The following is a 22,821-nucleotide window of genomic DNA, read 5'->3' as shown; positions in this document are numbered from 1 at the left end:
AAGAGAAAGGCATGTTCATTTCTTATGTTAGCTAACGTTGTACGTTGAAAATGATTTCCTTTGGTAAAGGCTTTGGGTTTCAGGAGAATGGAAAATCTTAGAGAAGAGAAACGTTTTTCGTTCTCATGTTTCTGTTGCAGGTGCAAGGACATTTAGCTCGTTAGAGAGACTAGGTACTTGTTTTAGGAGTTAGGATGGTACGAGAAGCCAACAGGGGAGTAAATTGGAATTTACGGATGATACTTTCGGCGGAGAAGGTGCCTGGGACCCAAGGTCAAACTAACCGTCGTTGGATGGAGTACAAGTTTCGCTGGAAAAGTACTGGAAGAAGACCTGGCTGAAGAGGTGTGTCGAAGGGCGTGTTCTACGTTTTTGGGATTTTGTTTTAGGGACAGTGCCCCGAGGGTTGAGCAGTTGAGGTTTAGATGGGACGCTAGAAGGAGCATCTTAGAACGAGCTCTGACTAAGTGAATGTACTTCTAAGGAAGTCTTCACTTCTAACACCTTTTTACTCTCTTGCCTGGGAGGGAAATGTTAGGTAGGGATGTCACCTTAGAGATAGAGTAGGGATAGACTAACTGTTTTTTCTTTTAGGCTAATGATTCCTAATGTAGACATTGGTTTAACCATTGCATTTCTTATGCTTTTAGAGTTGGTTATTCTTTTTGTTTTGAGTCATATGAGACTCTTACGTAGACTTGCGTTTGATTTAGTGCCCATTTATCTTCTTCACCTTGTGTCGAGGTGTCTGTATGTGCAGTTATTTTTGGATGTAATAAAATCCTACAAATTTTAGATTCGGAATCAGTGGTTCTTCTTAAATTAGATTCTATTCTGGTGATACGTATTAAGAATTGGGTTTCCTCCTCTCTACGTTATTTAGCAGATAAAAAGATCCTGGCGACCTGAGGGGATTCTTGGAGAGAACAAGGTAGGCAAGAATCTGGTCCTATCAGTTGGTAGCAGAGTAGGATGGTTATCTCTGATAGTGAGGGGAGATCTAGATCAAGATAAGAGATTTTAGAGGCCCATAGAAGTCAAGTGATGCTGACCCATCGGATGGTGAGCTGTGGACCATGGCGGTTGATGGAGATTGATGGAGAGTAGCGGTGCAGCGGATAGCAACAGTTCGTGGAGGAGTAAGTATGAATAGGGTGAGATGTTTTGTAGATTGCGGTGTTGATTTGAATGTGTGATGTCTTGCGGAGTTGGATTGAGTGTTGAGTGATTGTGAGATTAGGCTGTGAGCGCACGCAGCCCAGGAAACTCTTAGGCTCGACGAGTAGCTTAAGTGATTGTGGTGTAGAAGACACCCAAGGTAGATTTTGTTGACCACCGAAAGGGGATCGTGAGACGTCATCGATTACCCGGACCGAGGTAGGGGGTGCGAATGTGTGTAAGTAACCGACGCTGGTCATGGGTTGTTGTATATGGAACATTGAGTGATTGAAACCTATCAGTTGAGGCGATTGTCCGGTCGTTTCGCAGACAGACAGTTGCCAGTTGAGGTCGACAATTTCGAGAGACTGTTGGAGACAGTCAGAAAAGTGATTGTCCGGTCATTTTGTGGACAGATAATTACTTCAGCGTGTGATTGGGACAAATGCAAGGGTGAGACGTGAAATGTGAAGGAGGGGAACTGCTGCGAGCGGAGGAAGCGTGACGTCAGAAGGTGTCGCGCTGCGGTAGGTCGGTTGGTGTGAGTCACGCTGCTATTGGTGGATTAACATCAGGAAGTGAACGAAACCATTGTGCGATCAAAAATGTGTTCATCATGAAATGTTGTAAGATTTTCCGAGAATTATATAGAGGTGATAAACATGTAGTTACTCGAGGGGGAAAAGAAGCCCCTCCCGAGGATACTCCGGTGCATTACATGGCAAGAGATGTGGGATTGCATACTATAATTTGGCTTGAAAATTGGCATAGAATGACCCAAGGCGAGGGAGAATTGGCTTTCCCACGATATGGCTCCTTCAGGTTGGAAGTGTTGTATCAGTTGAAATCTGTAATGTCTTTGTTACGACCTTTGCCGAGACCAACTCAGATTGAGGCGTTGCATGCGTGGATCAGAGCAGCGCATGACAGGAAAAGAGATCGAAGTCAAGAAAGGGTGAAGAAGTCAATTAAGGCATTCCAGTATGCGAGGTGGGATGCACAAGAGAAAAGGTGGAGAGTAGAAACGATAGAGGGAGACAGGTTGTACCCGTTACTGGTAAAGACAGACAGCGCTAAGGCAAAGAGTGTGGATGACGATGACAGTGATACAGATGACAGTCTAGTAGAGAGGTTGTTGTCTGAGAGACCACCTCCATACAATCCAGATTCTTATGAAGAGAAGTCGGCTCAAGCAGAAGAAACTAGTGTATTACAGACTCAGTCAGAGGTGAGAGTAGAGGGGAAGATCTTGATGGGAACTGAGGGCACAAAAAATCAGCCCGTAGTTAACACAGAGGTTGGGAGAGGTGTGAGGTTACCAGATGCTCTCAAGGTACCGGTTACCATTGGACCCATTGTCTCAGTTTACGATCCAGATCAAGAGAGTTGTTGGGAGTCTAGTACAGTCAGCTGTAGGAGCGAGGAGTGTGGTGGAGGTAAATGGATCAGTGAATGGGATGGAGCAGACTCCAAAACCTATAGAATGGAGTACGCCACTGCCAGCCACCGCAGACTCCTCTAGGGGACAGGTGGATGCGAGGTCAGTGAGATCGAGGTCTTTGGTTGAGTCAAGATCAGATTTGCGATGTGGGCACCGCCAGTGAGGAATCAGAATCAGAGTGTGAGAACTGTATAAAGTGAACAAGGCAATTTAGGAAATCGTTCCGTTTCCAGGAGTATGACAGAAGGGATTAGACCTCAAGAACAGGAATGCGAGTACGATGAACGGAATGGGGCAGCTTGTCGAGAGATACTGAAGGGAGCCTTGAAAGGGATAATGTTAGATGTTGTAAGGTTGAAAGCAGAAGTAGATGAAATAATAAGTGGAAATTTGCCTCTTGAAAGGACATACATGTACGAACAAGATGAGTTACTTTTTGTAGCAAACGATGTGACTCGCAAGGCAAGAACTGCGCATGAGAAATTGTCAGAATTGGCCAAAAGGTACGATGTGGATCTTTCCAAAACAAAGTCGTTGCAGGGAAGCCATAGGTTACAGTATAGCGACCGAGAATTGGAAGAGAAGAGGGTCATGGGATTGAGGTCCCACATCAAGGACTTGATTATAGCAATGCGTGCATGGATCATGCTTGACAAATGGGAAGAAAGGTGGTCTAAGAAGAAGAGTTCTCAGAGGACGATAGGAGAGACGCCACCTCCAGGTAGGGGGATGGTGGATGTAGGAAATTTCCTTTTACGAGAAGTACAGAATGGAGGATACATGCATGTGCCTTGGAGTAGGGGTGATTTGGCTGCATTTACGAATGACTTTCCCCGCTTGTGGGAGAAGCCCGTCGAGTGGTATAAGCAGGTTGACCGGGTTGTCAAGATCTCAAAGGTGTTGTGGATTGACTTGAATACGTTGTTTGATATTGTGGTTCCAGGTGATTTATGGACTGCATGTAAAATTGCTGTTGAATGGCCAACTTCAGAGCCCAAAAGAGATCCTGTTTCGAATGGTCTGTCACCCATAGTCATGAAGAAGTTTGAGCAAGTGCTCATATGACTAAAGTCAAAAATTTCACCTCAGGATATTGATTGGGTTAAGATAGATCGGAGAGTGCAAGAACCAAAAGAGACAGTGCATGAGTATTATGAAAGGCTCTTACAGGCCTTTAAGCAGTACAGTGGATTAGATGCCCTAGAGACTAAAAACATGGGACAGTTTGTTTCAAAGTTTGTGTTGGGATTGAGACCAGAAGTTAGTCTTATGATTCAGCAACATCTGATTTGCTGCAGAATAAGCCTGCAGATTAGATCTTACGGTATGCCAGGTACTGTAGTGATGAGATCAAATCAAAGCACAGGAAATTGAAGGATAAGTTGATGCTTGTCCGGATGCAAACGGTTCAAGCTCAGTCTGGTGGAGGGACATTAGGAAGGAAGCAGGGAAATAACCAAGGAGGAAATCAGAATGCCCAGAATCAGGGAAGACCAAAGTCAGTTGATCCCAAGACAGGGATGGATGTGGCAACATTGGAAAAGACCACTGCGTGTCATCTTTGTCACTAGGTTGGACATTGGAAACGCGAGTGTCCCTTGAACCCAATAAATCAGGTGCAGCAAGAAGTAGAAATAACTCGGGTACCTGTACCTGAAGTAGTTCCCACAGTGACTAGACCTAGGATGGTGAAAGGGGGGACTAGTATTCCGCAGGTGCATGTTCCTCAGCCACCTAGGGTTCAAAATGTTCAGCAGGAAGTCCGAACTTATCAACAGATGCCTTTGTTCGAACGGAGTGAGGAGTTTGGTCCAGACCCGTTGGCATGACGGTGCCTGAGGGCGGAGGAAGACTGCACACTTGGAGCAGTCTTGGAGGTAGACCAGAGGGGACCATTTGTAGAAGCAGATGTTGATGGTCACCCTACCACCTTTTTGGTTGACACTGGTGCTACCCGGTCTACTGTAAGATCAGCAGTAGTCCCTAACCTACCCCTCTCAGGACAATCGATCCAAGTTGTTGGCGTAGCAAATAAGAGAATGACTAGCCCATTGACAGAGTCAATCCCTGTGAGAATAGGAACATTCCGAGATCGACACCAGTTCGTGGTGTGCGACTCGAGTCCCGTTTGCCTGTTAGGAAGAGATCTGTTGTGCAAGTTGAATTGCACCATCTATTGCACACCAAAGGGAGTTGAAGTACAGACAAGAGATGATGACGCGACCTTTAAGGTTGCAAATCAGCATATGTGCATAGAAATGTACCCAGCGCTGACAGTGGAGGAACTTCCACTTGACTTGAGGGACTCTGTGTCACTTGATGCGTGGGACTTCAGTGGAGAAGAGATCGGATTGATCAAAGGTGTAGAGCCAGTGAAGATTCAGGTCAAGCCGAATGTAGAGTTCCCTAGGACACCCCAGTATAATTTGTCACCTGAGACTATTACAGGGATCAAGCCTGTAATTGAGTCTATGATCAAGCAGGGAATTCTGAAAGAGATTATGGGTAGCCCATGTAATTCACCTATCATGGGACTACAGAAACCAAATGGGAAATTTAGTATCGTACAAGACCTGCGCAAGGTCAACACGATAGTTGTTCCAAGTTGTCTGGTGGTACCGAATCCTTCTGTGATACTGTCCAAATTCCATGTGAAGCTGAGTGGTTTAGCGTGATTGCCCTGTGTCAAGCATTCTTTTCGATCCCACTCCATGAGGAAAGCCAATTTCTTTTTGCTTTCCGGCTAGAGAACCGTGTGTTAAGATGGTGTCGTATCCCACAGCGGTATACAGAGAGTCCATCGATCTTTAATCAGATCCTGAAGAAGAATCTTGAAGGTCTTGTGTTGCCGCAGAACTCTGTTCTGGTGCAATACATTGATGATTTGCTCGTTGCCTCAGAAAGAGAAGATGCTTGCAGAATTGATACCATTGTTTTACTGAATATTTGGCTGAGAATGGACACAAGGTGTCCCTGAATAAATTGCAGTACTGTCTGAGTGAAGTGCAGTATTTGGGTCACAGAATTGAGAAGGGCAGGAGAAAGGTGTCACCAGATCGCATTGAGGTTATTATGAACATGCCTGTGCCCACCACTCAGAGAGAAGTCAGAATGTTTTTGGGAATGGTTGGTTACTGTCGCCAATGGATTCCCAACTTCTCCTTTGAAGCGAAGCCTTTACAACGGCTGACGCACAAGGATGTGAGTGATCCGGTACCATGGGACAATGACTGTTTGATGTCATTTTTCAGGCTGAGAGAAGCCCTGTGTAGCGCTCCAGCTTTGGGGATGCCTGATTACAACAAGGAATTCACATTGTTCTGTTGCGAGAGAGAAGGTTATGCATTGTCAGTTCTGACTCAGAACCATGGAGGTGTCCGTAGACCAGTTGCTTATTTTTCAGCTACCTTAGATCCAGTAGCTTCTGCGTTGCCCGGATGTCTCAAATCCATTGCTACAACAGGTGTCAGTATCGAAAGATGCAAGAGTATTGTAATGGGACATCCACTTACAGTTTATGTGCCACAATCTGTTGAACTGTTGATGACGAGGACCAAAACACAGCACCTCACAAATAATTGATTGACACGTTATGAGCAATTTATACTTGCATCAGAAAATGTGACTTTGAAGAGGTGTTCTGTTCTGAATCCCGCAACATTGATGCCTATTCCAAATGCAGATGGTGAAGATTGTGAGGATCATGATTGTCTCGATTTGACTGACATATGCACCAAACCGAGACCAGACATTGTCGATGAACCGCTCCCTGATCCTGATTAAATTTTCTTTGTAGACGGTTCATGTCTAAGAGACGATGTTGGCCGATTAAGAGGAGCATTTGCTGTATGTACCATCACTGGAGTTGTTGAAGCTGCTTGTTTAGAAGGAGTACACTCTGCACAGGTAGCTGAAATCATTGCTTTGACCCGTGCCTGTTTGGCTGCTGATCAGATACGGAAAACGATTTACACTGACAGTCAGTACGGTTTTGGTGTGGTTCATGATTTCAGACAGTTGTGGTCACAGAGAGGATTTATGACATCTTCAGGTTCGCCCATTAGAAATGGGGAATATGTGAGACAATTGTTGGAAGCATTACAATGTCCGAAGGAAATTGCAGTTGTCAAATGTTCAGCACACAGCAAAGGGAGTGATTTTGTTTCCCTGGGAAATAATTATGCGGCTGAAGTTGCCCGGTTCTGTGCAGAACAAGGATGCATATTCACAGGAGGGTACACTGGAGAAAGCCAAGAAAGAACCGAGCTCAGCATGACGTTAGCCATGGCCGATACATGGGAGGAACTAAAACGATTGCAGGATGAGGTTCCTGATCATGAACGAGATAGCTGGATACAAGCAGGATGTGAGAAGAGAGATGTTGATGTGTGGGTTTCGAGTGATGGACGAGCTGTGCTACCGGAAAATCTGTTGAACCCAATGGCAAGATTGATACATGGTGCAGTAAATCTTGGTAGAGACGCCATGGTGCGAGTGTTCAGACAAACATGGTACAATCCGAAGTTTTGTGCGGTTGCTGAAGCTGTATGTCAGAGGTGTGTTACATGTCAGCAGATGAATGCAGGAAAGAAAACTGCCGTAACTTTGAGTAACATTGGGAGGTCGGGAGGGCCTTTCAATAGAATGCAGTTGGACTTTATCGAGATGCCGAAGTGTAATGGGTTGAGGTACATCTTAGTTGTGGTATGTGTCTTTTCAAGATGGGTGGAGGCTTACCCAACACGTAGGTGCGACACACTCACTGTAGCTAAGCTGTTGTTGAGGGAACTTATCCCTAGGTTCGGATTTCCGACCTCTTGGAAGTCGGACAGAGGGACACACTTCCACAGTGAGATCATGAAATTGCTCTGTGCTGCCTTGATGTGGATCAGAGATTGCATTGCAGTTATCGACCAGAGGCTTCTGGGATTGTGGAACAAGTTAATGGGACTTTGAAACCACGGATGGCCAAAGTGTGTTCTTCGACATCCCTGAAATGGCCTGACGCACTGCCCTTGGTCCTCATGAGCCTTCGCAGTGTTCCTGATAGGATAATGGGGTTGTCACCTCACGAGACCCTGTAAGGGACTGGCTGATGTAGTCCGTTCTGTGTACCAGCAGGTGCAAGCAGCAACTGTTCCAGCCGCAAAGTGACCTGTGCCACGACTTGTGCCCGGGAGACTGGGTGCTTGTCCACAAGCACGTGAGGAAGAGTTGCCTGGATGTTCGTTGGCGTGGCCCGTACCTGGTAATACTGGTCACGAACACAGCAGTAAAGTGTGGGGGACTGCCGAACTGGGTGCATGCCTCCCATACTCGCAGAGTTCCAGCACCCTTGGAAGATACAGTCCCTCTCATGAATGAAAATCCAGCTGAGGTGGCAGGGACATCTGAGAGGGAAAGCCAAGCTGTAAGGGTTTCTGATGCAGTTGGTTGTGCACTAGATCGAGCTGAAAGGGGCTGTGAAAATCAAAGCCCCAAATTTGACTCAGACGGAGAAAGTGTTGCTGTGGGTGGAGTACAGTCAAATTCATTCGAAAGAGGAAGCAGTGCACAGGGTACCCCAAGGGAGAGCAGAGGTGCCGCAGGAGCAGAAGAGGTTTGGCCCATGACTCAGAGACGGCTGAACTTGAGATTGGCACCTGAAAGAGATCTTACCCCAGTTTCTGAAACATCTGAATTTGAACAGAGCGACGGAGAGCAAGCTCAAGGTGGTTTGAGAAGGTCCAGGAGGAGAAGAGTGCTGTGTCAAAGGTACGCCTCACCAGAGTGGGCATACGCTGTTACTGATGCCAGGAGTGTTGAGCTCAGGGAGACTGAGGTCCTTGACGCTGGTCGGCAATTCTCCGAACCTGAAAGTGGATGTGCTGCTGCTGGTTCCAGGGGTGGAGATCGAAGGAATACTGACTCTCACTATTCCGAATCCACCACTTCTGAGCAAGATTCGTGAGCTGATCCTGGTGAGGTCGGTCTTTCCAACCTTTGGCAATGTACCACCGCATCAAGAATTAGTGGTACTTCGTCTTGAACTTTTGCAGCATGTTTTAGAAATCTTGGGAGCTGATCTTATTTTGGACTGAAGGTGAACTTTCTTGTACATAAAAGTCTAAAGAAGATAACCTAGGCCCGAGTGGAAGAAGAATAAATGTAGGGACTTTCCGTCAAGACGAGGAAAGAGGGCTAGAGAAGTCTTTTTGTGAACTGTGTAAATAGGGAACTGAAAGTTGCAAGGGGATTTCCAGCTCTTGAAGTATCGTTTGAATTGGTTGACAAGCGATATCTGGAGGAGAAAAGAGACTCTTAATTGTTGCTGAAACCAAGAACTTTGCATGATGGTAGATGCTGGAAATAGTCACCGTAGGTCTAAATTAGTGATAGGTATACTCATAGGGTTGGTAATAGTTTCTATAGCCATAATAGTTATAGCCTCGTATATCGTTTCACATGAGCAGGAAGCGGAGGTACAGGGAACACCTACACCTACCACTTCTAGCCAAAAGGAGGTTACTATAGGAGCTAAAAGAGCTTTACTAATCGAAGAGAGTCGTAGATTTCACATAGACCTGTCTAGAAGTGATTTCAAGCTTAATGCGTATGCAAAGTTGTTGTACGAGTATGTTGATGCGATGGATGCGAAAGACTGTTATGTGTGCATGCAGCTACCTTCTTCAGTAGATGAGGGTATTAGATACCATCACCTTCCACTAAAATATGGAATTTCTTGTAGTTTGTTGCTTGGTATTTTTTACGAAAGAGGTCAGTTTGAGTATTTCTTTTCCAATTACGATGCAGTACTTCCTGAGGTTCCAGCTTACAAGCATTTGAATAAATACGATTACTAGAAATCGGAAGACAGACTCCAGAGGTATTTCATACCGTCTTTGTAACTGGATACGGCTTATGCTCACCGACATAATTTGACATGTTCATTGTCAGATAAAGAGAAGAAGTTCATATGTCAAGTAGAAGATAGATATAGAAAACTAACGCAAACACGAAATACAGGAGATAGTCCAGTAGATTGGACTGACGAGGAGAGATTACACAGATCTAAGGGGAGTTATGGACCCATAGCATTGGACCAGGTGCAAAAGGGCAAGTTGTGTGTGAGACGTCCACAGACCTTCTATGAAAAGGTTTCGGTAGGACAAAGTACGTGTGATCATGTCTTCACTATGGAAGATTCAGCTAAGAACTTTTTGCAAGGCTCGGTGCAAGTGATTCCAACTGTGTATTATGTATGTGGGAGAAATGCCTATGTGAGGTTGCCTGCGAATTGGTATGGTACATGTTATTTTGCCATTACTTTCCCAAAAATTTATCATGCAGAAGATTTGGAGCTTTTGGAGACTGGACATCATTCTTGAGCCAAGAGAGCTGTGAGTGCAGGAGCAGTGATTGGTGATGTCTTTGGAGCGATAATACCGAGTTTGGGTGTGGTTTTGAATGAGGTGAAGATTAGAAGGTTGGCGACTGTGGTTGATGAGTTGTCAATGAATACAGCAAGGTCTTTGATATTGGTGGATGGAGAGATGTTATCGATAAGGACGATGGTTTTGCAGAAACGCCTTGCTTTAGATGTATTATTAGCAAAAGAGGGCGGAGTCTGTAAATTACTGAAGGTTCAGGAATGTTGTATGTATATTCCAGACAATAGCAAGGATCTGGAGACATATATAGACAACATTACTACGATTCATCAAGAGATTGGGGATCTGACCGAAGTGAGTGTGTGGGAAAATATTGGTAAAGGATTTGGTAGTGTGTGAAATTAGTTTGCGAATTTGGGAAAAGGGTTCCTTGGGTTCGTGCTAAAACCCCTTATCATTGTTGTGGTTTGTGTGATCTGTTTGTGGGGTCTCATCAGAGCGTATAAGTGGTATAGAGCAAACCGAATTGAAAGAGCTCTCAGAGCGAGTGAGATGCGGATGGCTAGACTGCAGGACAGTCAATACCAGAATATTAAGGATATGGAAAGATTCCGACGGGGGAGGATGGCGACAAGTACTGTTTAGGTTGGTTCTTTCTCCAAGGGAATTAATTGTGTGATGGTTTGATGACATTTGTCATCGAAGGGGGGAACTGATAGAGCACCACGTTATTCTGAAGTTTGTAGGGGTCCATCATAATCACTGTTAGTCCACACCCACATATTATTCGAATTAGTTTAGCGATGACATAGAAATTGTATTACTAGAATCGTTTAACATAGAGGTGATTAGAAATGTAACCATGATTTTCATAAAGAAAAGAATGTCGTAGAGCATTGCAATTGTATTTAGTAAATGCGTAATGTTTGATTTATGTAATGCAACGTGTTAGGTTAACGTGTGCCATGTTAAAGTCGCACGTTTATTTAGCTTATTTACGTTTAAAAGAATAATGAACTAATGCTTAATGTGTGATTTAGTAATGTGTTTAATAATGTAAAGGCCTGATCGCATATACGTTTAAAGAGAAAGGCCTGTTCATTTCTTATGTTAGCTAACGTTGTAGGCCGAAAATGATTTCCCTTGGTAAAGGCTTTGGGTTTCAGGAAAATGGAAAATCTTAGAGAAGAGAAAAGTTTTTCGTTCCCATGTTTCTGTTGCAGGTGCAAGGACATTTAGCTCGTTAGAGAGACTAGGTCTTTGTTTTAGGAGTTAGGATGGAACGAGAAGCCAACAGGGGAGTACATTGGAATTTACGGATGATACTTTCGGTGGAGAAGGTGCCTGGGACCCAAGATCAAGCTAACCGTCGTTGGATGGGGTACAAGTTTCGCTGGAAAAGTACTGGAAGAAGAGCTGGCTGAAGAGGTGTGTCGAAGGGCGTGTTCTACGTTTTTGGGATTTCGTATTAGGGACAGTGCCCCGAGGGTTGAGCAGATGAGGTTTAGATGGGACGCTAGAAGGAGCATCTTAGAACGAACTATGACTCGGTGAATGTACTTCTAAGGAAGTCTTCACTTCTGACACCTTTTTACTTTCTTGCCTGGGAGGGAAATGTTAGGTAGGGATGTCACCTTAGAGATAGAGTAAGGATAGACTAACTGTTTTTTCTTTTAGGCTAATGATTCCTAATGTAGACATTGGTTTAACCATTGCATTTCTTATGCTTTTAGAGTTGGTTATTCTTTTTGTTTTGAGTCGTATGAGACTCTTACGTAGACTTGCGTTTGTTTTAGTGCCCATTTATCTTCTTCACCTTGTGCTGAGGTGTCTGTATGTGCAGTTATTTTTGGTTGTAATAAAATCCTTCACCTTTTAGATTCGGAGTCAGTGGTTCTTCTTAAATGAGATTCTATTCTGGTGATACGTATTAAGAATTGGGTTTCCTCCCCTCTACACTATTTAGCAGATAAAAAGATCCTGGCGACCTGAGTGGATTCTTGGAGAGAACAAGGTAGGCAAGAATCCGGTCCTATCACTGTCATCATGGGGAAACTACGGCAGGCTTAACTATTAGCATTTCTGTTATGCCATGCCGCGGTCCATGCAGGTAACAGCGGTGGGGCCGCGTGTGGGGGGGGGGGGGGGGGCGATTTCGAGGAACGATGCTGAGGGAAAATTTTAAAAATAATAATAACATCCCCCACGCGGCCCTGCCGCCTCAACGCTGTCACCTGCACGGACCGCGGCTGATCAGGGCATGTTGTACCATTAGGAGAACATTGGTTTTGAGTTTCCAATGTAAAAAAACATTAATTTAATCACTCACACTGTAATTGTTTTTCTGTTCTTTGAGTCCTTCAAAAACCTATACCGGTCAAGATTATTATTGTGCTCTGGCGAAGCAATCTCCTGGATAGTATTTCATTCTTCATCTATTTACTTATGTTTTTTTTAATCTGTTTTATATAGTGTAGATTTTACCCAAAAGTCAGATTAATGCTCCCGCTGGAAAGAGGTCACAGTTATGGCTACTATCAGTTTTGACTCCCACCATGAAGTAGCACGGAGCCTCCTGCAAAGAAAGTCTACTGTCCACCAGCATTTACAGAACTGTATTTTATGTGCATAGTTCAGAGGGTTGCTGCTTTTGTGACAGAGATCCCTTTGTTACTTGTGGGTCAGCTGCATCTTGTGCTGAGGTTTCGGTGGAGAGTGCTGATTACTTAGATACCATAGGTTCGAAAGCACCTGCTGCAGAGTTCGAGCTTCTCTTTGCTCAAATGAGTGCGATTTCTGATTTTTGTCTGTACCCATGGACATCAGTGCATGATTTTGGTCGTCACTCTTAGTCTTGTATGTCACTCATAAGTAAGTACATTGAAACTATGAAAATGTCACACATAGGCACTCTGAAACCTTGGCAGCTATGCTGTATACATACATCTGATCACACTTATCAATGGTAAAATACTAAACGCAAAATTACTTGGATTTCTTTGATTCGCTTTTCTTTCCATGGAAGCCGCAGCACATGCGCCCACATTTGTTTTTGCAGTCAATCACTTGGTATATAATCGGGTTGTACATGGCGGCTGATTTCGCTAGCAAAGTTGGTACGACTGAAAAGTAGAGCGGAACTGAGTCTGGTTTTCCGAAGGCTGACCACACGGACACAACAGCATACGGGATCCAAGCGATGAGAAATCCTGCGCATATCAACATTGCCACCTAGTGGGAGAATAAAGAATACAACTAGAAGGTAAACTACAAATGTCACAGAATCTGCATTTGATGTATTGGTTGAGACATAAAGTATGCCCCTACAACACTGTCAGTTATTCATTAATACGCTATAAATTGTACAGCGCAGTAACCTTAAAAGTGACCACGACAGGGATGCTACCATCTTGCATTGAGACCAATTTTTATCAAGTGAAATCTTCTTCCTGTAACATTCAAAATTATTTTTTGGATTGACACAACGATTTGACAATAAGAGCCTGAAATTCAACGAACTGTCTTTTTTTTTTAAAAGAGCCAAAATGTGACTTTACAAATGACAGTGTCGGGTGTCAGTAAACATTTATTAACCTATCCCTGAAACCCCAGTTATCAGTTCTGAAAGCTATTGCCATCTAGGGCGCACAAAGAAGGGGAAAGTAAATGGTTGTCACCTCTATACGAATGAATACCATGACGTGATCCACATTTACCTGGCCTAAATAAAAGTCCAACTTTGTGCTGCGGCTGAAGACTTACTGTCAGCTTGATTTTTCTGTCTCAGATGTGATGTAGCGCAAAACTTATTTTTCTTTTGCTGTGGTGCATCATAATCATGAGTAGTCGGAACCCACATATATTCTTTCATTGTATTAACCTGAGACATTAGAACTTGAATCGTGGTGTATTAGGGATATTTCAATGTAAACGTGAAGAAATCAACGTCGAAACTAGATGAAACTAGCTGAAATCATTAATGTGCAGAATTTGTGTATACCGCTGACAATTATTCATGTATTTGTTGTGCTTATGTTGCATGTTAATTTAGAAGTACACAGTAAAAGGTGTTTATTTTATATGCAACTTCGTAACGCCTATGTGCCATCTTTCTTATGTTAGCCAAATTCTGTAGGCCTGAAATGCATTTTCCCGGGAAGTTCTCGCATTAGATTTAATACTTGAATTTTACGTGCATGTTGGATTTTGTTCTTTTTCACGTTTCTGTTGAAGGTGGAAGAATCATCCTTGTTAGTTAGAATAATATCTTTGTTTTAGGAGTTAGGCATGGAGAGAAGTGGATACACTGAGCATTGATACTGATAGTGGAGTACTTTCTCATCGGAGAGAGCCTGGGAATCAAGGCAGCCATGGCCCGTGCAGGTAAGAGCTGTGGGGCTGGGTTGAGGGGATTCAACAGATGACCATGAGGGAAAATTAAATAAATAAATAATTTTTCCTCGTCGCCCCCCCCCCACCCAGCTCCACCGCTCTTACCTGTACTGGCAGCGGCTGAATCAAAGTCAACTCACCAGGCACGGCAGCATCGCTGCCCCCCTGAAAAGTTCCTATAAGGAGGAGGACTGACTGGATGGCGTGACTCGAGAAGGATCCTGGGATACGACCTGTACTATTGATGTATCATAGCTAGAGAAAGTGCCAGGGGGACTTCTGGCTTGCCTTGAGAGAAAGAACATCTTAGAGTGAGATATATCATAGTAGCTTTATGCTGCTCAACCCAACTAATGTGGGGAGACTTTTTAGGAAGGCTTCACACGCTGACACCTTAACTGATATTGCCGTGGAAAATGCTATGTAGGGATGTCACATTAGTGCTAGTGTAGGGACAGATTAATGCTTTATTCCCACAAACTTTCAATGAAGGGGAACCTAGACGTTTCCTCCGTAATATTTTGTATCCTGATTCTCGAACTAATGATCTTGTGTATGTTGCACCACCTTAATTTCATCCGCAGATTTGGCTTTGTATTAGTTCCAATGTATTTCTACACCCTCATCTTGAGGGGCCTGTATGTCCAGTTATTTTTGGCTTTGTAATAAATCAACTAAACTTATTGGGTAGTCTGTGATCCTTTAGAGACATAGTTCATTAGAATTTAAATGATTGACCTGCTAATAATTTCTCCCCCCCCCCACGCTTCCATACTGAGAAAAAGAACCATCGACTCGAGGTTCTAGAGCGCATCTAGAATGTGGAAACTCAGTTCCTTTCAGTTGGTAGCAGAGTAAGATGGTTCTCACATGAAGTGGAGGGAGAATCCATAAAGTCTAGAAAAGAGACCTAGAACCCCAAAATAGAGCCCAATGATCGAGAGCAGAGAGCGATGGACTTTGGCGGAGACAAACGGAGTTTGACAGTGTGGTGAAAACAGCTGTGAACGGAGGAGTGAGTGTCAATATGGATGCGTCGTGTGGTACATTGCGGGAGTGATGTGATTGCGTGAGGTCTGGCAGAGTTTGTGTGAGAGTTGAGTGAATGTGGTTTTGGGCCAGATGTGGTCCAAGGATTCAGATCTGAGTTTCAGGCCTCAAAGTGACCTAAGATCCTTGGATATATTGAATGGTGTAGAAGACACCGAGTTAATGTGATTGTCTGACCACAGATTTCAGGAGCTGTAGTGAGAGGTCATCAGCAGTTCCACCTAAGACAGGGAACTTTGTGTGAATGTGACGTGTGGGAATAGTGAGGTAAACCTTGTGTAATTCAGGTGACCAGCACAGGTTAAGGATCGCTATGTGTGAATGTTCTTGGATGATTGAAATCTATCGATCTTGAAGAAGGCACACAATTACAGAGTTGTGATTGTGTGAGTGAACATGGACTGAGAAATTATGAAGGAGGGTGAACTGCTGTGGGGAGGGAAAGTTATGACAGAGCGTGCTGCGCTGCAATAGGTTGGTTGGTGTAACACCACACTAGGATTGGTTCGGAGTCATCAGGAAGTTGTGACTAAAAAAGGTTTGTCTATCGAGGGGAAATTTTGATCCAATCATGTGATATTTTGGGGTGTTGCAGGATTTGTTCAAGGGAGATCAAGGAATTGTTACTCAAGTGGGTGAAGTGAAGAAGCACCGCCCGAGAATACTCCAGAACATTATCTGGTGACAAACTAAGGACTCCATACTATAATTTTGCTTCAAAATTGGCATAATATCACTGAAATAGAAGGGGTTTTGGCATTTCCACCTTATGGTTCATTTCGATTGGATGTGTTGTATCAGTAGAAAGGAGTGATGTCTGTGCTGTGGCCTCATCACAGTTTGAGGCATTAGATGGGTGGAGATATGAAGAAGGCAATGAAAGATTATCAGGTGCACGATGGGACGCACAAATTAAAAGAAGGAGAATAGACACAATTGAGGGAGTCAGGTTGTACCCGATGCTGGTGAGGGAGCAAAATTCTCAGGATAGTAACGGAGCAGAAAATGAAAATGATGGGTGTGATATGGATGACAGTTTGTTGGATAGGTTATTATAGGATCGTCCTCCACCTTACAATCCACATTCAGAGGAAGGAAGGCGAGAACTGGTGAATACAGGGTATACAGAAAGAGTGTCAACATCCCAGACAGGCTCTAGTGAAGGGATAGTGGGAAGGATATCACCGGGAGTAGGAGGAACAGGAATATCTGTTTTGGGAAGTGCATAGTCAAGCGGGGTCAATGCTCCTTCACAGTTACCAGAAGCCCTTACTTGACCAGTCACCATCGAACCTGTAGTCTCTGTGCAAGACCTGAACTCAGTGGGAAACCCTAGTCAGCAACAGTCAGGGTTGGAGGAGAGAATCAGGATAGGAGGGAATGGGATCAAGAACGTAAACAGTCCATCTCTGATGCCTGTGGAATCTAGTACCCCCTTGCCGTTGAGTGGGGATCCTTAGAGAACATGTATTGGTTTGAGTACCTGATGCTCAGTATCCTTAGTGAACTCAAATACAATTTTTGGAGAGGATAGAGACCTATGAGCAAGATGAGTTATTGTTTGTGGCAAAGGATGTCACCCGCAAGGCGAGACATGCACTTGAGAAATTGTCGGAATTGGCTCAAAAATATGATGTAGATCTGTCTTAAATGAAGATGCTGCAAGGAAACCATAGGTTGAACTACAGTGACCAGGAACTGGAAGACAACAGAGTAACAGGCTTGAAAACACACATTCGAGAGCTGATTATAGGGATACACGCTTGGAGTACGCTTTACAAATGGGAGGAAAGGTGGTTCAGAAAAAGAGCCTTAGGAAGGTGAAAAGAGAAACGCCACCGCCAGGATGGGGAACATCAGGAGTTGAGGCTTATCAACTGTGAGAGGTGCATAGTGGAGGGTATGTGCATGTTCCTTGGAGTAGGGGGTTATCTAGCCATGTTCACAAATGATTTTCCTAGATTGTGGGAGAAGCCTGCTGAATGATACAAGCAAGATGATCGCTTTGTCAAGATCTCGAAGGTGTTGTGGATAGATCTGAGTAAGTTGTTTGACACTGTGCTTCCCAGTAAATTATGGTCCGCTTGTAAAATTGCTATTGATTGGCCTTCTGCTGAATCAGAGAGGGATCCTATAACTTATGGTCCTTCACCCTTGGTTATTACAAAATTTGAACAAGTGATTACATGGTTATGGTCCGAAATAGCCCCACAAGATATCAAACAACCCAGGAAACTAAATAATCAGTACATTCTTATTATGAACGGCTTTTGCAAGCCTTCAAGCAATACAGTGGGTTAGATACTCTTGACCCTAAAGACATCAAGCAGTTTTTTTCCAAATTTGTGATGGGATTGAGACCAAATATTAGCTTTATGATCCAGCAACATTTGCTGGCAAAATAAGTCAGTGAATTACATTTTACGGTATGCCTGGTATTGCAGTGATGAGGTGGATTCCAAACAAAGTAGGATAAAGGACAAGTTGATGCTGGTTCAAATGAGGAATGCACAAAGAGTACATCAGGCCCAGACAAATGGGGGAACCACAGGCTGGAATCAGGGGAATACCCAAGGAGGGGTTCAGAACATCCAGAATAACTCTGGACAGGTAAGATGTCCCTATAGACCCCAAAACAGGAATAGACATTGCCATGCTAAAGAAAAGGACAGCTTGCCTTTTTTTGCCACAAAATTGGGCATTGGAAGCGCGAGTGTTGATTAAATCCAGCAAATCAGATGCAAGAGGGAGAGTTAGTGCAAGTGCCAGAAGTGGTAAACGCCATGACAAGGCCAAGATCCTACAATGGGAAAGCCAAAACCAATTAGTGCAAGTGCCACAACCTCCAAGAATTCCACAGAGTAATCGTGCGCACCACCAAATGCCCTTTATGGAAGCATTAGACAGACTTGATCGTGACCTGTCACAATGACGGTGCCCGAGGGGGAAGGAAGACTATACCTTTGGAGCAGTCTTAGAGGCTGCCCAGAGTAGATCGTATGTAGAGGCAGATGTAGGAGGTCATCCCATTACATTCTTGATTGATACCGGTGCTACCCGTTCTGCTGTGAGATCTGCATTAGTCCCAAACCTACTCCTCTTGGGAATATAAATTCAAGTTGTAGGAGTTGCCAATGACAGAATGACAAACCCTTTGACAGAGGAGGTACCAGTGAAAATTGGAGCCTTCCAGGATTGGCGCCAATTTGTGGTGTGCGATTCAAGTCCAGTCTGTTTGTTAGGGTGTGATCTCTTGTGTAAATTGAACTGTACCATTTATTGCACGCCAAAGGGAATTGAACTGAAAACTAACGATGATGACATTGCATTCAAGTTATCAAATCAGAATCACTGCATAGACATGTTTCCCATACTGACAGTGGAGGACATGCCGCTGGGTCTGAGAGACACTGTCTCTCCAGTGGTGTTGAACTTCATGGGGGAGGAGAAAGGGCTGATTCCAGGAGTTGAGCCAGTCCGTGTACAAATCAAGCCAAATGCAGACTTCCCGAAAATGCCCCAATAGACCCTGACCCTGGAGACAGTGGCAGGGATCACAAGTGTGATCGATTCCATGATTGCGCAAGGTATATTGAAGGAGATAATAGGAAGCCCATGCAATGGAGCAAGGTTTCATATAAAAAAGAAATGTGCTCATATGCAATTCTCTTGAATAACTTATAACATTTTAACCAACCTGTCCGTGAATACTAATTTTGCACCACATTTCACATATTGTATCTAGGGGAAGCTTTTCTATGTGCTTCACTAATGAATAACCTGAGTGTCCTAAAATGGCCGCCAAAACGCGGGAACTCTTCTGCGCATGCGTCTACTACATCTACGTAGTATGACGTCTTCTGTCGCTTGGGGGGAAATCTTTGCAGCAGCGCAATAACTTTTAATAGGACTGCTTGAAACTATCGCACTAATGCACATGCAGTGCTGAAACTAACCTATGCAAGTTTTACTAACCTATTAATGCTAAAGAAATATTAAGTAAATGGGGTTAGAGTAGAAGTAAGTGGTATACAGTGAATTCATTTAATTTTGTATTCTAACATGTTCTTTTCTGACTTTATTAATAGCTCGCATTTGGGCCTTGGAGGGTGACCGATCTCCCTATCCTTTGTGACAACTACGCATGCGCGCAACCTCCTTGTTCTGAAACCAATGAAGTCATTGGGAGACTGCCAATCTATGTGCCCAGCAAGGACATGGGAAGATCAACTCCTGACCCTACCAGGGGAAGAACTTGAAACATTGTATTACAAATTTATTGATCCACCTATGAAATGCTTGTGGGAATAAAGGTTGTGGGTATTAAAATTAAGGGGCGGGGAATTAGACAATAGAACTAAAGAAAATTATTGCACTTAGTATGGTGTGATGTCCTCACCCCATTGCCTGGCCCAATCAAATTGCGGGTGTACATGGAATTGAAACATTTGGAGGTGGATCATACGTTTGAACTGGTATAACAGAGGTGAGTTCTAGATAGTTAGATACACTTGACCTACGAGATGCTGATGCTATGCTGAGATGCTGCCCGATTTTGCTGCAATCTGATTGAAGAATCCAACACTAGGGAAATTCGCGGAACAACTAACGAGGCGCATTTAGGAAGGGGTCCGAACGAGCCCGAGCCGGAGAGAGTAGTACCAGAGAGGGGCGTAACACTGGCGTTACACTAGAAGAGGTCACCTTCCCTGTCCTGAACCTGTCCTGAATCCTTGACACTCTAATGTCGGGGTCCTCACACCATTCTAGGTAAATATAACTGTAGGGTTAATACTCTGTACCTGCTCTCTATTCTTTCTCTCCTCAGGTACTGTCATTGCAAGAATTTGAATCAAATTGATTATAAACTAACTGTACTATTTTTCCGGATGGAGAATTCTGGTATATCTATGTGTATTCTGATTTGACTTACAAAATTATTAATTCAGATAAACTTTTAAATTTCCTTCTGAGTCTGTGGTTCTTTAAATAAAAGATAAATGTATTATGTCCTCCCTATTCTAATCTACTACTAGATCTTTCGAACGTGCATTTACTCAGGAGACAGGAATGGTAAGAATATTGGTGTAAAGGTTTCCTAGGGTAAAACAAAATTGATGACCAGTGGCTATTTGCTAGCTCATTGAATGTATGAATGTATATGGGCCCAAATGAGTGTTGTGTGTATGAATGTGTAGAGCTGGTAAACTCCGCTGGATCAGTATATTGAAGGAGATTATAGGAAGTCCATGCAATTCACCTATCATAGGGTTGCAGAAGCCAAGCAGAAAATATCGCATAGTTCAGGATCTTAGAAAGATAAAAGCTATTGTGATTCCATGTTGTCCGGTAGTACCTAATCCATCCGTGATTCTATTTCCGATCCCTTGAGAAGCTGTTTGGTTTACTGTTATTGATTTGTGGCAAGCATTTTTCTTCATACCATTGCATGAGAAAAGCCAATTTCATTCGCTTTCTATCTGGAGGACCGTGTCTTAACATGGTGTGGTATCCCTCAAGGGTATACTGAAAGTCAATCTATCTTTAACCAAATTTTGAAAAAGAACCTTGAGAGCTTGATATTGCCCCAGAATTCAGTGCTAGTGGAGTACATAGAAGATCTCCGAATTGTATCAGAGACAGAAGAGGCTTGCAGGGATGATATCATTGCCTTACTGAACCATTTGGCTGAAAATGGACACAAGGTGTCGCCGAACAAGCTTCAGTACTGCCTAACGGAAATTCAGTACTTGGGTCATTGCATTGAGAAAGGCAAGAGGAAGGTGTCACCAGACCGGATAGAGGCAAACATGAAAATAAATGCACCTACCACCATAAAGGAAGTCAGGATGTCTTTGGGAATGGTCGGCTACTGTCGAAAATGGATCCCACATTTTCTCCTTGAAGGCGCAGCCCTTACAGAGACTGACTCACAAAGATGTGAACGATCCAGTACCCTTGGATAACGATTGCTTGGTTGCCTTTCTTGGAGCTGAGAGAATGCCTTTGTTACGCTCCAGCTTTGGGAATGCCTGATTACAACAAAGAGTTTTCACTAGTATGCAGCGAAAGGGAAGGTTGTGCTCTTTCTGTATTCACCCAGACATATGGGGGTGTCCCTAGACCAATGGCCTATTTCTCCGCTACATTAGATTCTGTAGCTTCAGCGTTGCCCAGGTGTCTCAGATCCGTTGCTGCAACAGGTGTCAGCATTATAAGATGTGGCACCATTGTGAATGGTCATCCACTTACTGTACATGTTCCACACTCAGTTGCACTTCTGATGACGAGAACCAAAACACGGCATTTGACGAATAATAGTTTAACAAGATATGAACAAATCTTGTTGGCAACTGTAAATGTCACTTGAAGGGATGTTCTGTGTTAAATCCTGCTCACTTATTACCTATTGCAAATGCTGATGGGGAAGATTATGAGGACCATGACTGCTTGGATGTAAGTGAACTGTACCAAACCGAGACCCGACATTGTCCATGAACTATTGTCCGACTCTGACCAAATCCTTTTTTTTGGTCAAACTTATTTTTATTAAGTTTTCATATCATCTAGTAATAAACATGGTAATACATCGAATCCTTGTACTCGTTTACATCTATTAGTATTCTATTTACTTGTACAGATTGTATCGGAGAGTCCGAGTTAATTTCCCTGCCATTGTCTCTCCATGTATTACCTGAGAATTGTATTTAAGTACAACATGGGGAGTAAAAGGTCATAACATTCTCAAAATAGTCATCCCGTCCTTCTTCCCGGAATCCTCCCCTCTCCTACCAATCCCTGATCCTGGAGCTATGCTTATGTTATTGCTTCTGTTTATAGGCAGGGAGGAGGGGATAGAGAGATCAAATCTGAGTGATAAATATATTAGCAAGGATGAAATCAACTCCTACAGAAGTAGGAAATCAAAGGAAGATAGAGAGAAAAAGAAAAGAGGAAACCTATTAAACTGGGACAATCTGGATCCTGGGTGTCCTGGTGGGTGCTAATCACTTTCTGGAGTAGATTCTGATATTGTTGGTGTGTCAGCTTAGAATTGGAACAGGTGTAGTGCTCTAACCTTCGTAGGGCAGGTTATCAAAGGAAGGCCGTTCGAGAGTTAACTAACCAGTGATCCCTATGAGTATTCAAAGTTTTTAAACTCGTCCCTATAAATGTCACTCATCCGTTCCAAGATTAGAGCTTGCCATATCCGTGCATGCCATTGTGTGAGGGATGGATCTCCATTCTTGTTCCATGCAGCCGCTATTTCAATTTTAGCTGCTCCTAAGCAATACCACATTATGACCTGATCAACTTTTGTTTGATATTTCAGACCCGGTTCTCGGAGGCTGAGAAGTGCAAAATTTGGAGAGGTAGGAATAGGGTAGCCTAATATCTCTTCAATTTGTG

At 43.6% G+C, this 22,821-nt stretch overlaps 1 protein-coding gene across 3 annotated transcripts in view; it reads right to left on the bottom strand.

Annotated features, from left to right (window-relative positions):
- The window catches only part of OPN5 (opsin 5), a 501,550-nt gene that overhangs the window by 28,241 nt on the left and 450,488 nt on the right, over positions 1 to 22,821 (bottom strand). For all 3 annotated transcript variants that reach the window (XM_085610579.1, XM_085610580.1, XM_085610581.1), the window contains exon 6: positions 12,959 to 13,200. In XM_085610579.1, the coding sequence (XP_085466705.1) occupies positions 12,959 to 13,200 (242 nt within the window). The remainder of the gene's footprint in view (positions 1 to 12,958; positions 13,201 to 22,821) is intronic.

The sequence above is a fragment of the Triturus cristatus genome, chromosome 6, assembly GCF_964204655.1.
Source record: "Triturus cristatus chromosome 6, aTriCri1.1, whole genome shotgun sequence".
Taxonomy (NCBI): domain Eukaryota; kingdom Metazoa; phylum Chordata; class Amphibia; order Caudata; family Salamandridae; genus Triturus; species Triturus cristatus.
This window is presented reverse-complemented; position numbering and strand designations above follow the sequence as displayed.